This window comes from Panthera tigris, chromosome D1, assembly GCF_018350195.1.
Source record: "Panthera tigris isolate Pti1 chromosome D1, P.tigris_Pti1_mat1.1, whole genome shotgun sequence".
Lineage (NCBI taxonomy): Eukaryota > Metazoa > Chordata > Mammalia > Carnivora > Felidae > Panthera > Panthera tigris.
Genome location: NC_056669.1, coordinates 32,479,930 through 32,498,116, shown reverse-complemented (window position 1 = coordinate 32,498,116; position 18,187 = coordinate 32,479,930). Strand labels below are relative to the sequence as shown.

Genomic DNA, 18,187 nt, shown 5'->3' with positions numbered 1-18,187 from the left:
ATTCATCGCTTATATACAACACCAGTGCTCATCACAATTACTCATTCACAATTTCAATATACAAAGACATGCTAACAAAAGTTTTGTTGTAGTTATTTGTCAATGGTACTTTATTTGACCTGACTTCATTTGGCAGCTGAACCTGGCCCAAACTCACATTTTATAGGCTTCATTCATACATTTTGCTGCATAAATATTAATGTGTTTCATTATGAAGTTTTGTTCTAGATAATTTTTTAAAAATCTATACAATTCTGAATTCTGAAACATATCTAGCCCAAAAGATTTTAGCTTAGAGATTCTGGACATGTATTAAGAAATAAACTTATTGATTATACTGAACATGATGCTGCTGTAGTTTTGCAATGTAGCAGCCCTCAAAATTACAATAAATATTTAGGAAACAATTATTGTTATTTGTCCTTCCTGTATATTTACTACCATGTTGGGTTCTGTAGAAGATTACAGAAGATAAATAAGCTATAGTGTCTAAATTCATGGAGCTTTAAATTCCATCAGGGAGATAACCATAAATACAACATAGGTAATAAACTAAATGTGGTTTGGATCTTGAGGGTAAAAAAAAATCATATTAATTAGGGAGACCAAAAAAAAATAATAATGTTTTTGTGGGGAACGGAGCATGTTAGATGGACTGTTGAGAATACATGATTTTAACATAAAGAGTTGTAATAATGGCTGTTCTAAACAGAAAGAATGGAATGAGCACAAGTACAACTTAGCTAAAGCATGGGACATGGTCCAGGATCCCAGAATACCTTATAATTATATATAACATTTTCATGTGCTTTTCTGGAGTGATTGCTCTTAAGACATTTTCAAAGGAATTCAGTCTTGGTCCATACTTACCACTTGTTTATTCAGTCTCATAAATCACTTTATCACAGAAGAGAAAATAACATTGAAAGTATTTTTTTTCTGAAGAAATGATATGATTGAGTATTATGCTTCAAAAACATTATAATTTATTAAAATTTTATATAAAGTACATAACACAAAAGGCTGTAGCAGCAGTAGAGAACCAAACACCTAAGTTTATTACATTAAAAAAATTGAGCATGAAAATTTACTTCTTTACTTTGTAGGAGTTAACATAAAAAGGAAAACACAATAGGCTGATAAATTATGTGAAATATGCACTATGTAGTTTATTATATGAGGGTCATTCAGCAATAAGAAGGATATTGTGTTTATCTACCCTTATACAAATTAGGCAGATATGGAAGATCTATAGAGTATGTGGCTTTCGAATATTCTAAATGAAGATAAAGTTTAAAAATCCAGGGAAGTAAATCATTAGAGTTACTGTCTTAAGTATCAATTATTTCAATCTGTCCTTTAAAAAAGTGATTGATAAAAGATTCCCTGGAGTTACTTTGTTTTGCTGATAAAGACAGAGCTCTATAACTCATATGTGATTTTCAGATGATAACGTTGATATTCTGTTCAAATATTAAATAGTTGGATTTGAAATCTTGACCAAACATTCACCCTACCTTTGCAGAGATGTCAAAAAAGGCATCAGCAAATAAAGTCAAGGAACTGTTTAGGATTCATTCAAGTACCTGAATAAACATTTGTTTGAGGCCTAAGGGTTTCCTGTCATGATGAAATGGTATGTAAAAGAAAAAGTTGGCAGAAAATCCTTTGTTCAAATAAAATCTTAAGTGGAAGAATAAAGCAAATAAACAGACAAAAGCAGAGTTGTTCTAGTTTGAAAAAGGAATGGGACCGAGTTAAGGAGCCCAATTTGAAAACCAATCCTCTGGAAGAGATCATGTTTTTTTCTGAAAAATTATAAAGTAATTAATATTTATTCAAATACAAAACATTGTGGAGAAATAGCAGAGAGGCACACAAACACAGAAGTTGGAGTCAGATGTCCTGGGTTTGAATCTTGACCCTTATACCTTGTAGTGAGCTACTCATCTGTGATGTCTCCACCTGATAGACTCTTAGAAGGATTACATGATGCTCAAGCGTAGTTAAGTATAAATGAATAAGCCTCTTACACAACATCAGGATATGTTAGTGGAACAAAATGCAATTCTTCTCAATTTGTCTAATTGAATACTATGGTGTGTCACCATGGCTTTGGCATAATTCAAGTCAAAGTATTATTCTCGTGTTCACTAATTGTACAGAAGTTTTTTTTGTTTTGTTTTTCTTCTTCTTTCTGGCTTTGTACATGTCAAAGATAGGGACTATGTACACTTTCATCTTTCTAGTTCTAGCATAAGCAACTTTTAAATGTAGTATGTAAAAAAATTAATGGCTTAAACCACTTTAGCAGCATGAAGGAAGCTAATCATATAGTTCATTTAGAGCTGTATCAAAATACTTAATTATGTTCTGGAAAGAGGAACAAGGCATGCACTCAAGAAGACACAAAAAAGTCTACTCAAGTAACGGTGTGATAGTGATGCCTTAATAAAAGGATTTTTATACTATGAACTTTTATACAATAGTTAAAAGAACAAGCTAAGGGGCGCCTGGGTGGCGCAGTCGGTTAAGCGTCCGACTTCAGCCAGGTCACGATCTCGCGGTCCGTGAGTTCGAGCCCCGCGTCAGGCTCTGGGCTGATGGCTCGGAGCCTGGAGCCTGTTTCCGGTTCTGTGTCTCCCTCTCTCTCTGCCCCTCCCCCGTTCATGCTCTGTCTCTCTCTGTCCCAAAAATAAATTAAAAACGTTGAAAAAAAAATTAAAAAAAAAAAAAAAAGAACAAGCTAGGACTATAAATAAATATACAGAGCTTCAAGTCACTGTTGCATGAAAACATGATGAAGGATAATACACAAATTATATATAGGATATCATTTATATATGAACATATCATACACACATTAAAAACTAAGATAGAGATAGGGAATAATGGTAGGTAAGGGCACAGATTAGAAGTATTGATCAAAGAGGACTTAAGCCTTACTGGTAATATTTTACCTTTTTAAAGGAGAATGTATTATTGTGTTACTTGACTAATTAAGGTATAATATCTCAAAGGCTGAAGCAGAAGCACTAGCTGTTAGCATTAACAGGTAGGTCTTAATACCAATGCCTTGCCTTCAAATTCTTGCAGGGGTATTAAGATGCAGGTTCTGAAGGATTGTTAATAACAGACAAACCCAAATAACCTAATATTAAGCAGAAGATCCTCAATGTGATCTTTCTACCCCCTTTTTTTTCAGTGAAGTGGAGACCTTAATGGGTCTTATTGAAAAATTGTGCTTAACACCAGCTTACAACTCATGCTAAATATTAAACTGAGAGACGTGTAGCAGAAGATAAATTATCCAAGTATTTATTAATAATAATATTTATTATTACTTATAGAGTTTAGAATTCCAGTCCAGGGGCTCAGTCAATTGAGTGTCTTGATTTCGGCTCAGATATGATCCCAGGGTCATGGGATCAAGCCCCACAATGGGCTCTGCACTGAGCGTGGAGCCTGCTTGGGATTCTCTCTCCTTCTTTCTCTCTTTCTCTCTCCCCACCCCCTGCCTCCACCCCTCCCCATTTGCACATGCACATGCTCTCTTTCTCTTACAAAAAAAAAAAAAAGCCCAATCCATTGCATTACTACATGTTTATTTTTAAGATAACAGAAAAACTGTCACAGGGTAGACTGCACCAGAGAGAAAATTAAATAAGATTATTGGTAAATTACCTTCTCAAAAGCCCCAATTAAAAACAACACTTTAAGTTTATTCATTTTATTTATTTTAAAAGAGAGAGAACATGCACACACATGAATGGAAGAGAGACAGAGAGGGTGAGAGGGTGGGTGAGAGAGAGAGAGAGAGAGAGAGAGGGAATCCTAAGCAGGCTCTGCACTGTCAGCACAAAGCACAATAAGAAGCTGGATCTCATGAACAGGGAGATCATGACCTGAGCTGAAATCAAGAGTCCTACACTTAACCAATTGAGCCACCCAGTACCCCAAGAGCCCAAATTTTAGTCAAAGAAATTATGGTGGAAGCGACTATTGGATAATTTTATGGACTACAAAATATGGAGAAAGCACTATAGAGCTCTAAAGACAGGGAAAATAATTCATGAGTTGGCCAATGAAAATTTGAACGTATAATTAGAGTAGACTTCAAAACAAGGAAACTTATTGGGTGTAAAGAGAGATATAACATAATGATAAAGGAGTTGATTTTCCAAGAAGACATAACAATCATTAATTAATGTGCATGCATCTAACAGTTGAGCATTAAATTTTTGTGTGGCAAAAGCTGATAGAACTACGAAGGGAAAGAGATGAATCCACTACTATAGTTGGACACCTCAACACCTCTCTAACAGAAATGGACAGATCTACCAGGAAAAAAAAATTAATGAGGACCCAGTTAAACTCAACAACATCATTCAACTGGTTATAATTGACATCTATAGACTATTTCATTCAGCAGCAGCAGAATGCACATTCTCAAGCTCACTAAGAACATTCATCAAGATAAAAAACACCTTAACAAATCTGAAGAATAGAAAAATAGAAATTATAAAATGTCTGCTCTTAGACCACAATGGGATTAAGCCTTCAACAGAACACACCTGAAAATTAAAAAACACATGTAGATTTTACAACATACTTTTAATTATCACATGATTCAAAGAAAAAAAAATCTTGAGCAATTTAAAAGTATTCTGAAGTAAAAACGAAAGCACAAATTACCAAAATCTGTGGCATACATATAGCAAAAGCAGTGCTTATAGGGAAATTTATAGCATTAACTAGATATTTTAGAAAAGAAGATCCAAAATTTACAATCATCAAAGCTTTCTCCTTAGCAAACTAGAAGAAGAGCAAAGTAAGCCATTTAAAGAAAAAAAAAAAAAGAAATAATAAAAATTAGGTCAGAAATCAATGAAACTAAAAACAGCAAATCAGTAAAGAAAAAAACAACCAAAGCTAGTTCTTTGAAAAGAACAATAAAATCAGTATAAGCCTCTAACCAACCTAATTAAGAAGAGAGAACACAAATTACTAATATCAAAAATGAAAGAGGGGGTATCACTATAGATCCTATATACATTAAAAAGATAATAAAGGAATACTATAAACAACTCTATGCCCACAAATCTAAATGAAAGGGACCTAAATGAAATGGACCAATGTCTTGAGATACACAATCTGCCAAAACTCACACAAGAAGAAATAGACAATCTGAACAGGCCTATATCTATTAATGAAATTGAATCAGCAATTAATAACTTTCCAAAACAGGAAGCACCATGCCCAAAGGAGTTCACTGATAAATTCTGCCAAACATTTAAGGAAGAGATTATCCCAATTCACCACTATCTGTTAGAAAATGAGGGAATGCTTCCTAACTCAATCTATGAGCAAGTATTATGCTAATATAAAACCAAAGACAGTACCAGAAAACTACAGACTGATATCTCTCATGAACATAGATGCAAAAATCCTCAAGAAAAACCTTAGCAAACTGAATTTAAAAAATTTAATAACAAGTCTACAACACGACTAAATGGGATTTATCCTAGGTATGTAAGAATGGTTCAACATTTGAAAATTAATGTATTCCATCACATCAACAAACTAAAACGGCAATATCACATGATCATATCAATAGATGCAGAAAAAGCACTTGAAAAAATCCAGCACTCACTCATGAAATAGCAATAGAAGTGAACGTCCTCAACTTTATAAAAAATATCTACAAAAAACCCTACAAATGATGTCCTACTTACTAGTAAGAAACTAGAAGCTTTCCCATTAGACTAGGAACAAAACAAGGGTATCTCCTCTCACCACTCATCTTCAACACTGTAGTGGAAGTCCTACTAATGCAATAAGACAAAAAGAGGAAATAAAAGGTATACTCATTAGGAAGAAAGAAATAAAATTGTCTTTGTTTGCAGGTGACATGATCTTATATGTGGAAAATAAATTTGTAAAAAACCTGACAAAACAACTCCTAGAACTAATAAGCACCTATAGGAAAGTGGCAGGATGCAAGGCTAATATATAAATGTCATTTTCTTAAATCTAGCAATGAACAAGTGGCATTTGAAATTTAAAACACAATGTCATTTACATTAGCACCCAAAAATGAAGTACTCAACATAAATGTAACCAAATATGTACAAGACCTATAGGAGGAAAATCGCAAAACTCACATTAATTAAATAAAAGAAGTAAATAAATGGAACGTTCATGGATAGGAAGATTCAATATTGTCAAGATGTAAGGTCTTCCCACTATGATCTACAGATTCAATGCAATCTCACTAAAACCCCAGAAAATTACTTCATGGCTACTGACAAACTGATTTATAGTTAATAAGCAGAGGCCAAAGACCCAGACAGACTATCAACGCATTATTGAAGTTGGAGGATTGACACTACCTGACTTCAAGACTTACTATAAATATACAGTAATCAAAACACTGGTGAAAAGTGGTATTGGTGAAAGAACAGACAAATAGATCAATGTAACAGAACAGAAAACCTAGAAATAGACCCAAATAAATATAGTCAACTGATATCTGACATAATAATAAAGGGGTTGCAGTGGAGCAAAACTATCTCTTCAACAAATAGTGTGGAACAACTGAGCATCTACATGGAAAAAAAGTGAAATTAGACACAGCCCTTACACTCTTCATAAAAATTAATTCAAAACAGATCATGGACCTAAATGTAAAACACAAAATTATAAAAGTCCTAAAAGATAACATAGGAGCAAATCTAGATGACCTTGAATTTGGTAATGACTCTTTAGATACAACATCAAAGTCATGATGCATAAAAGAAAGAACTGAGAAACTGGATTTCATTAAAAGTAAAATTTTCTGCTATGCAAAAGATATTTCCAATAAAGTAAAAAGACAGAGTAGGAGGAAATATCTGCAAAAGACACATCTAATAAAGAACTATTATCCAATATATACAAGAGCTGTTGAGGCTCAACAATAAGAAAATAAGCTGATTAAAAAACAAGCCAAGAACCTTAAAAGGCATCTCACCAAAGATACATGGATGACAAAGAAGCATATGAAAGCATGCTACACATCATATGTCATCAGGGAAATGCAAATTAAAACAATGAGATACCACTATACACCTATTAGAATGGCTAAAATCCAGAACATAGACAATACCAAATGCTAGCAAAGATGGAGAGCAGCAAGAATTTTTATTCATTGCTGATGGGAATGCAAAATAGCATAGCCATTTTAGAAGATAGTTTGGAGGTCTCTTATAAAACTAAACATCCATACAATGTAGCAATTGCACTCCTTGGTATTTACCCAAAGAAATAAAAAACATATGTCCATACAAAAACCTACTCATCGATCATTACAATAGTTTTCTTCATAATTTCCCAAACTTTGAAGCACCAAAATACCCTTCAGCAGGTGAATGGATAAACTGTGCTACATCTAGACAATGGAATATTATTCAGCACTAAAAGGAAATGAGATATCAAGCCATGAAAAGACATGGAGGAAACACGTGCATATCAGTAAGTGAAACTGTATGGCATTCTGGAAAAGGCAAAACTATAGAGACAATAAAAAGATCAGTGGTTTCCAAGGATAAGGGGGCAGAGAATGAATAAATGGAACATAGAATTTTTAGGGCAGTGAAACTACTCTGTATGATACCATAATTATGGAAATATTTTATGGTACATTTATCCAAACCTACAGGTACAATATCAAAAGCAAACCCTACTGCAAACTATGGATTTGGGGTGATTATGGTATGTCTATGTAGGTTCATCAATTGTACCAAATGTTCCTCTCTAGTGGATGATGTCAGTAATAGGGGAGGCTATGCCAGGGGAAGAAGTATATGGAAAATCTATGTACCTCCCTCTTGATTTTTCTCTTAAAAATAATAAAATCTTTAAATGAATTTGAGTGTTATTTCTCTTTTGAAAGCCATAGCAGAGAGAATGTATCACAAAATCAGTTTCATTTTTAGTCTCTGATACCAATTATATTCAACTTTTGAAAGAAATGCATTAGTTATAAAAATATTTCATTTCTGTTCAGTTTCCTCTGTGGTCTGATGGTGTCTCTCCAAATCTAAAAGGCATTTTCCATCATCCCCAGCTTCTGACAGAGGGGTCAATTCTCTAGTTTTCCAGATATTGCTTAAACTATTCAACTCAGTACATCTATAATTCATTATATAAATGCTAATTGGTAGAATGTTTCCTGCCTCCACTACAGTACACACCATGAGGGCTGCAGCGACCCAGGTCTGCCCTGTTTTACTATTTTTTCAGCTAGCACCTAGCATAGTGCCTGGCATATGGCAGGTGCTCAATAAGTATTTGGTTATTAATACATGAACAAAATAAATAGTTAAATCTTGAGGACATTATGCATGAAATAACCAGACAGAGAAAGACAAATGACACATGGTATCATTTACACATGGAATAAAAAAATCAAATTCATAGAAAGAGTAGAAAAATGGTTGCCAGGGGCTGGGAAATGGAAGTAGGGAGAGGTTGGTAAAAGCATACAAACGTTAAAGATGAATAAAGTCTGAGGATGTAATGTGTAACATGGTGACTAGTTGAGAACATTGTATTATATAATCGAAATTTGCTAAGAGAGTATAACTTAAATGTTCTTGCCAAAAAGAAAAAAATATATATGTGAGGGGATGGAAGTGTTACTTAACTTGACAGGGAGAATCTTTTCACCGTATATATTAAATCATCATATTGTACACTTTAAATATCTTACAATTTTATTTGTCAATTATACCTCAATATAACTAGAATAAAAATGAGGCTAATAATGTAGTACAATTAAAAATCCATCATTACCTACATAACTAGTGTCTTCTAAATAATATTTTGCTGTATTACAATATTTGTTTACCCATATTACATCAAATTTATTCACTACAAATACTGTCACAGTAAAAAGTATCCAAAGAATAAGAGGTTGGCGTCATCAGTTATGATGACTGGTTCATTTAGAACAAAATTTACTGAATATCTAATGTATTCCTAACACTGAGTTAGTCACAGTACATACAGAGGTAAGCCAATGAGAAATTATCTTTTCCTTCTTAATACAAAATCACAGACCTGCATTTATAGAACTGGTGGGTCATTATGACTTCATCTCCTTGAAAGGTATTAGAGCAATTCCCGACAACTTTCTGGTCCATTCCAGCCTTTAGTAAAGGAATGCAATGAGCTATTCAACCAATTGCTTTTGGCTAATTCATTTTCTTAGGGTAAGAGAGGTCATCTCTTCTGATCCCTGTGTACCCACTTCCTAAGTGATTTTTTTTCCCTGCCTCTTCTCTCTTCTGTCTTATACCAAGAGAAACCCAGTTTTCCCGGGTGACTTCTTTACAGGCTTTAATGTCTCTCACTCCCAACTTGGAAGAGAGGTAGGGAAACTGGTTCTTGGTGAAATTAGTATCATCCATCCATTTATATCACACACTTTTTTTTTTTAATTTTTTTTAACGTTTATTTATTTTTGAGACAGAGAGAGACAGAGCATGAACAGGGGAGGGGCAGAGAGAGAGGGAGACACAGAATCTGAAACAGGCTCCAGGCTCTGAGCTGTCAGCACAGAGCCCCACGCGTCGCTCAAACTCACGGACCGCGAGATCGTGACCTGAGCCGAAGTCGGCTGCCTAACCGACTGAGCCACCCAGGCACCCCCATTTATATCACACACTTTTAATCACCCTTCATCTTGCAATCTCCTTTACTTCCACTTTTACCTTCCTAGATGTTTTATCATTTGGCTCACATTTTTTCTTACAATGCTCTATTGTTTTTCTTTGAAATTTAAACAGGATTTCCTATTAAGAGAAATGTAGTGTAGTTGGTAGAGAGCACGGATTCTGGAGTCACACTACCTGGGTTTGAATCCTGAGTCTACCACTTCCTAATTGTGATTAAGGCAATTTAACACCTTTGGGTTTTAGTTACCTTTTTGGAAACTAAAAATAATAAATAATATGTATATTATAAGGATTAAATGAATTAGAACACCCATAAAACACTTAGTCACTGCTGCATGGAAAGCACTCTAAAATGCTGTTATCATTATTATTCCTGGTAACAATATCTATTTTTTGACCACTGACTTTCAACTTCTGGACATACTGGCATCCACACATAGTCTACCTTGAACTAGCTGATCACACAGCCCTACTTTAAGATTTCACATTGGCTATACCTCTACAATTATTAAATCCTTTTACTCATCTTTTTACTTATGAAAATTCCCAGAAACTTCTATTATCTTGCCTTAAACCACTGATTTTCTCCAAATTCATCCAAACACCAGCACTTAAACTTCCCATCCTTTAATTTTAATGATTTCCTCATATAACTCAAGTCTTAGTCTAATCTTAATCTCTTTATTCCTCTTTGAACATATACACTTAAAAGCACTACTCAATGTCCAGAGATCAATAATCTTACTTGTCCTTTAATAACCAAATGAAGTTCATATTTTCCATGAAATCTTCTGCCATCATTATACAACATGTACATTCCATCCTACAACTAACTTCCCCCTGACGAAACACACCAACTCACAAACTTAACCATTTTACAGATTTGCTTATCTGCGCATTTAGTCAATCTCTATTTTACATGCCAAAAGGACTTACATGCATATACGTTACCTCTTAAACTCTATTATAAACTTCTTGACTACAGAAGCTGTAGTCCAATTGAAACTGACAATATGCTAGACATTTATTTCAATACTTTGCATGTATATACCCATTTAATCTTCATAACAACTTTGAGGAGCAGCTACTGTTATCTTCATTTTATATGTAAGGCAGGGAGAGGTGAAGTCAGGGGAAGAATATCTAAAGCACAGATCTAAATATAAGAGGTATAAAATAACTGTTGAATGAACTTACTCATATAGTTTTGTAATCTTGTTCTAGTTTTGTGAATGATTTATAAACATATACCTTGAGTTTTTTTTTCATAAACATTGCCAAATAAAGGTGCTTCATTTTTACTACTCAGGACTAAAAGAGGACCATGTCAATAATAGTTGTTCAACAAATGCTTTCTAAGAGTAAATCTGGAAAGACATTTTATGTGGTTTTAGATGCTATTATAATATTATAAAAGAATTTGTATTTAAGTTAGGGTGCTTTTGGTTCTATATGCACATTCTGAAGTAAGTAACATTTGAAAATTAAGTAACATTTGTCATATACCTTCTTGTGCACACCATCTCTGATTTATAAGCACTGCAATGAAAGAGTATCTAACCTGTGGTAACCAACAATTAGTTACTAACTAGTTGTATGATCCTTGGAAACTGAAATTTATGTCTTTGGGACCTGCTTATCTATAAAGAGATGGAGCTGGGCTAGAAAAAACTGGTCTTCAGGGGATTCTATGGGAGTCATTCACTTACAAAATTAGACTACTCTAAGGAGACAGTAAGAATGAAGGAAATCATATTAATGTTGAAAGAAGCATTCAAGAAATTAACCAAAGTCCGATGAGAGTAGTAACTCCAATTATGCACTGGAGAATCAACTCATTCATACAAAGAAATTCAACTTGTAACTATGACTAAATAATGTCCAAAGGAAACTTAAGGCCACTCTCAGTTGTGTCCATTTTCTCATGTAGCCTCTTTTCACACAGTGATTCAATTAATTTAAAATGCAATTAAAACCCCCTGAAGCTGAATACGTATGTTCAGTAACAGTTAAATACATTCATCTTTTGTGGAAAAAAAATCATATTCTAGATATATACAAAGCAAATATTCTTTAAGAAGAATTAATTTAAGTAGAATTATTACAAATACTACTAATAAATAGTTGGGAATCATTTTTATCAAAAAAGGCTTAATAGTTGTAAAGAATCATCTGTTAGGCATCTACAAAAATAGTGAATTTAAAATGCCTTTTAGATTTTATTCTCTTGGTGCATATTAAATATACATATCAAACTCCTTTGAAAGTTCCCTTAAGGTAAAAATTTCCCATTCCCTCCTTTCCTATTTATAAGTAGAAAACTCTTGAAATCAGAAAACTCACAAACAGGAAGCAAAAAAGCAAGCATTCAGATCTTTGGTTCCTTGTCTAGGTGTGATCTCAGCACTCCAGAGGGAACTTTAAACTCATTTCGGCTCCTTATAATATATACTGATTGTTAGAATTTAAATGTGAAATGATCTTTAAGTGTATTTTTATCTTCAAATAGAAATGTATTTGCTTAGAATTTAGTGTTGACAGAGAAATTTAAAATATTTTCTATTAGAGCTCAAATCCAAAATACATTATGTAGGTCAATCCAAAATCATTAGATAAATATGTAATTTAGACAATTTTAAAAACATGAAAGTCTTGTTGCAAAGTAACAGAAATTGTTACTTCGATGTCCACAATTTTCTTTTGCTTTAAACTGTTTACTCCTATCCCCTTATATACTTATTTATAAAGATATGTCAAACAAAATGAGAATTTTTAAAAATTTGTTTAGAATTACCATTATATAAGTATTAATAAATATGCATGTAGAGAAAAGACAAAATCATGTAGAAAATTTGTAACTGCATTATATATATACAAATACACATAGTACATATACATAATTTTGATGATTTTTACCATTTTTCTTTTGATCAAAATTTTAAGCTTAGTACATATTTCATATAATATATAATAGAAATATGAAAATACAATTACAGCCAAGCGATTTCTTTAAAGCTAAATGGGTAATGAACAATAGCAGCACTGTCCCCAAGATTAGTATAACTTGAGTCTAATATCGAAAGCGTTAGTCAAGAGTATGGAATGTTCAAACCACATTCAATTTTGAGTATTATAAATAAAAACATACTGTTAAAACACAGTCATATATTTTAAATTATATGGAAATATCACCATTTCTTAGAAGGGACAATTAAAATATAAAAAATATCAGATTTACAATCTAATAAATCTTGGTCTACAATTAAACCAAAAATAAAGAGCCTACCTTCCATTGCCCTTTTAAAGAAGACCTTACAGCTCCCACAGGTGAGGACGCCATAATGACAGCCTGATGCTTCATCCCCACAGATTAAGCAAATCTTCTGAGGTAAGGACTCGAAGCTGTACTGTGGGCTCTGGCTGGCATCTGAATCGGGCCTTGAAATGCAAAACAAAGTACTCCATTTATTTTTTGGGTGCACCACTGTCTAATACTAAAGTTTTCTTAAGAAAATTGACAGAGTGAAAGAGGATTTTAATATAGCACCATATGTATACACACCCTTGAAAGGCATGCAAACTAGGTGTACCGTTACAGGATCCATCGCATTTGTAAATTATTAGTCATTCATCAGCAGCACCAACTTAAAAGAATAATATATAATTTAATGTTCAGAAAAGCTAAGGTCCATTGTTTTTTTTTTTAATTCTTTCTACAAAACTCCTTATATAGAATAATCAACTTATTCTTTGACAAATGTAATGTTATGCCCTTCCTGTACACATCGTAACAGTAAACGTGTTTTTGTTTTAGTTCAATCGTACTTAACACTGCTTTTGTTTTCAGTTTTTAAAACACCCCGTAATGGCTGTTTACTTAAACGAGTATGTGTTTGCCATTTTAAAGAATTGTTCAATATACTGACACTGTTTTACCTTTCACAACACAGAAGAGTCTAAACCGAACATTATGGGATTTTAAAATCACACTCCTTCGGTATGTAAATTGAAATGTTTTTGAAAACCTGTGTGAAAAAAGTTGTAGCGAATCCGAAACAATATTAGAATACAGTGCACTGGAGAGATTGATGTTTAAATCCATAATGTAACTATATTACACATAACTGGAGTCTTGAAATTTGTATGATAATACAGCCATTGAAGGTCCAAAACCCGTCAGGTTCTGCTTTCGGTTCTGGCTAGCTACCAAACATTAAGTACCACCCCTCCCGGAGGAACTGTGCCTTAAAGTCTCTACTAAAGACATTCCCAGTAAACATCCTTCAAAGAAAAGAACCATTTTGTAAAGCCCCCAACTCGCCGCATCCCCCCTCCCCCCCCCCCCCCCCCGCCCCGGCTCCACTGGATTACTGCGCACCTATAGTGACGCTGCACATTTTAAATTAGGGTTGATCTCGCCTCGAAATCTCGCAGATTTGTAAAATTCAGAAGATATTTTCGAGGAGGCACGCTCCAAAAACGGCATATTATGCGCCCCCCTTGTGTCCCCAAAATAGTGAGGAGAGGAGGGAAGAAAAAGGAAACCAAACTACCCTTGTGCGCCGCCCCGGCCACCCACCCCCTTGCGGCCACTTGGGTGAGCAGGATCCTGGGACCTGGAGGAGCGGCGACGAAGGCGCCGGGCTGCTACTCACGGGATGCGTACGGCACTCCGCGCCCCGCCCGGGACCCTCACCTCAGGTAGTTGAGATAGGGCTGGTAGACCTGCGGCAGGCCCTCTTTGAGCACTGCAGCCTGGTAGCCGAGCTGCGGGAGCCCGTTGAGACTGAGCTGCGGGTAGAGCGCAGGGGCCGCCCCGGCGGAAGCAACAGAAGCTGAGGTGGAGGCACCGTCCCGCGGCAGCATGCAGGCGCCTGCACCCGGCGCCTTGCAAGGCGGCGGACCAAACGGGCCTTGCTGGGGCGGCGCGCCCTCCGCTTTGTACAGGATGCACTCCAGCGTCGACCCAGACGAGGACGTGGACGAGACTGTGGCACTGGCGGGTGCGGCGGCCGCCCCCGCGGCCTCCCCGGGTCTGGACGACGGCGCTCGCGGAGGGAGCGGCGGCAGCGCCAGCGGCAAATCCGGAAAGACTGCGGGGTTGGGACCCGCCACCAGGTACGGCCGCGGGGAGCGGGCAGCGGCTTCGGTGCCTTTCTCCTCCTCCTTGATCTTCAGGGCTGGCGGCTGGAAGTCGCCGTAGAGCGGGAACGCATCATCCTTGGGCTCGGCGTCGGGCGGGTACGCACAGTCGGAGAAGTCGCCAGCAGCGACCTGGGTGGAAGAAGCCGAGGGTGAGCCCCGCGGCGGGGCAAAGGCGCTGACAACCGCGGCCCCGCCGTCATAATTCTCCCCTTCCAGCAGTTGACGGGTGCGGGCGGCCAGGAAGGCCGAGTTGAGGGGCAGAATGGGCACGTGGATAAAATCCATCATCGTGGTGGCCAGCGGGGAGCACCCGGGCGCCGCTGGCGCGTCCTGCTCCGCCAGGGCGACCTTGGGCGCCAAGAAACGGGAATCTTCTTTGGGGACCAGGGTGACGCTTCCTGCGGCCACCCCAGGAGCGGTGGCTGCAGCTCCTCCTCCAGCTGCTGTGCCTCCCAGAGGCCGGGATTTGCCCTTCAGAAGTGGACCCACGGAGCCTTCGGACTCCAAGCCATCCTCCTGCTCTACGTCTACCACAGCAGGCTGCGGAGCTGGTTTCACTGAGGCCCCAGACCAATGGTGGCTCCCAGAGGTCAGGGGCAGCAGCTGTCGGGGCGGTGACAGACCCCTGGGCAGCACTTTGTGGGCAGTTGCCGTTCCGGAGCTGTCGCTAGCCTTGCCCTCTGGCCGGCTCATGAGCGAAGACAACCCCCCCTGGGTGGTGGGGGCAACCTGGGGGTCTTCAGGAAGCTCAGAGCCAAACAGGCACCAAGGGCTGGCGGCCTCACAGGCAGGAGAGCTGGTGTGGCTCTGCCCGGAAGCTGAAGGCTCCAGTAGCGTGTCCAAGACACTGTGCAGCAGCCCTCTGTCCTTTTCTGGGGGTCTAGAGCTGCCAGCTCCTGCACTGCTTGTGGCTTCAACTCTGGGATACGCCCCCTCCACGTCTGACAGCGGCTGCTGGTCCTGTGTCTTCGGGTCCGGGTCTTGTCCCTGGCAAGGCCTAGGGAAGAGCAACGGGTCCAGAGAGATAGGTATAGCTGAGACTACAGGCGAGGAGTTCGAGGTCTGACTCTCCTGGAAAGGGCCAGCGTCCCGGAGTCCCAGCAGGGGCGCTCGGAGCAGTGTGGAGGAGGGCGCGGCGCCCGCCACGTGGGGAGCCTGGGGTTCCTTTGCCTTCAGCTCTGTCATGACGACCTGGACTCCCCTTATCTCCTCCCCTGTTTGTAAGGAGGAGGGATAGGGGAAGGAGGTGGGGGTGTAGGGAATATAGGAGCAGCGGGAGGAGAAAATTAATGTTGAATTTGGCTGGACCCGGCGGGGCGGGGTGGGGAGATCCCCACCTCCCGGGTCGGAAGGAGGCGGCGCTGGTCAGCTACTGCTTTTGCCTCCCCATCTGGTAGGCAGAGGAAGGGTGGCAGTTGTTCTGTCCCTTAGTCTGGTGGGGAGAGCAAAAGAAGGTAGTTGTGCAGAATCTCGTCGCCTAGCTGGGAGAGTTCTCCGACTTCAGTCCGAGGATGGGAGGCGCAGAGCACTTACAATCCGGCACTCGAGTGGCTGCGGCTTCGAAAGCAATTACAGGCGCAGCTCTATCTTCCGACTTTTTCTCTGGCTTCAACCCAGTGCGTGCCTTGTAGCTCCCAATCCCTGACGCCGTCCTACTTTCCTTCTCATTAAAACCCTGGGACTACTTGGTTTCTCGGCAGTCTAAGAGGACGAAACGCCATTGGTTTACCTATTTCATTCAAATGCCAAGTGAAACTAGTTCGTACTGAGAATGCTGCTTACGCTCCAGAACTTCGAACACTCAAATATTATAAAGCTTAACTCGAGTAGTGACAGCTGTAGACTGGCCCCACAGGTTTCTAATGACGTCTCCTCCCTATCGAGATGCCCCGCCCAAAGCCTCTCCTACACCAATTACAGGCCTGATCTGAAATTCTGGAGTTGTTATTCCCAACCGCTAGTCTGATTCCACTCTGAATGGCAGGTGCTGTGGGATGGAACTTCATACACATATTAGATGTTTTAGTACCAATTAAGAATCATGCCCAATCTAACTGGAAAAGCGAATGGATTCTTTCAGGATTTCAGTTTTGTAAAGATTTAACATCGAGGAAGATATTTGGCTTTATTATGTTTTAGAGTGAATGCATCAAGGATGATCCTAAATAATACAAAAGAGATCCTCTCTCTTATGACTTCCGTGAAAGCGAATACTTTCAAATTTCTCTCAATACATCCAAGGTGTCTTGCTTCTCTCAAACAGTCCTCAATGTGGCAGAGAAATTTAGGAGTGGAAGATAGTTGATAATACCTCTTGACCTGTTCTGGAAGTTTAGATGTTGGGTACCATAGTTTGATTTGTCCTAAGGAATTCATTCCAACTTCTAATACTATTTTAGGAAAGTTTTCCTTAGGTTATATTCTTATATTCTTATATTCTGTGCTACATGGTAAGTTCTTCAATAGAGTTCCTCAACATACTTATTCTTAAAAATAATTATCTTTCAGGTTTATTTTCTAGGTAGATCACTTCTTACTTCATAAGATATGGTAGACAGGGGCGAGAGTATTGCAATATATTTGAGATACAGAGTTATAAAGTAACAATCTGCTGAACCCATGACCATTGGGTATCTTGATGTCATCCAAAATACCATATTCAAAACTGAATCAATCATTTGGAAAGTTCCTCAATATCCTGTCTGTGCTGATGCCCCACAGATTCTTTCAGATATAGAGAATACAGTGGAAGACTCCAAGACTCCAGGAGGGGCAAAACCCATTTAGGGATCTTGGATCCCTAAATCACCTGGGGCAGGTCTACATGAATGAGAAATAAACCTGTAGGCCACTGGATTTTGGAATTGTTTGTTCTAGCAATTAGCTTTTGGATATAAAGGAGTTAGGGAGGTAGAAGAGGGGTAAAGTGAATTCCAGGAAGCAGAGAGAGTATGTTCATGGAACATCAAATAGGAAGACATAATATGGGAACTGCCAGGAGGCCATCCATTATGGATTAATCTTAGAATAAATATGAGAATGGAAGAAAATGAGACTAGAGAGGTGAACCAGTTTATTATTATTAATACTTTCATTGTTGCTTTCAGGCTTTTCTCTTTTCAATCTATTTTAAACCACTTCACATGCTTTATTGAGATATAATTTACATACCATATATTTCACCCATTATAAAGCATACTATCTCATGTTTTTTAAGCATATTCAGTTGAGTAGCCATCACCACTATCAATTTTAGAACATTTGCATTACCCCCAAAGTAAACCTCATTCCCATTAGTAATCACACCTCATTCTCCCCACCCC

General features: G+C 38.0%; 1 protein-coding gene across 3 annotated transcripts in view; it reads right to left on the bottom strand.

Moving 5' to 3' along the window:
* Nucleotides 1-16,597, bottom strand: part of PGR (progesterone receptor) — a 105,007-nt gene extending 88,410 nt beyond the window's left edge. For all 3 annotated transcript variants that reach the window (XM_042957642.1, XM_042957643.1, XM_042957644.1), the window contains exons 1-2: nucleotides 14,416-16,597; nucleotides 13,006-13,157 (exon numbers count right to left, since the gene is read on the bottom strand). In XM_042957642.1, coding sequence (XP_042813576.1) covers nucleotides 13,006-13,157; nucleotides 14,416-16,049 — 1,786 coding nt within the window. In that variant the 5' untranslated portion in view covers nucleotides 16,050-16,597. The remainder of the gene's footprint in view (nucleotides 1-13,005; nucleotides 13,158-14,415) is intronic.
* Nucleotides 16,598-18,187: the final 1,590 nt, after the last annotated feature.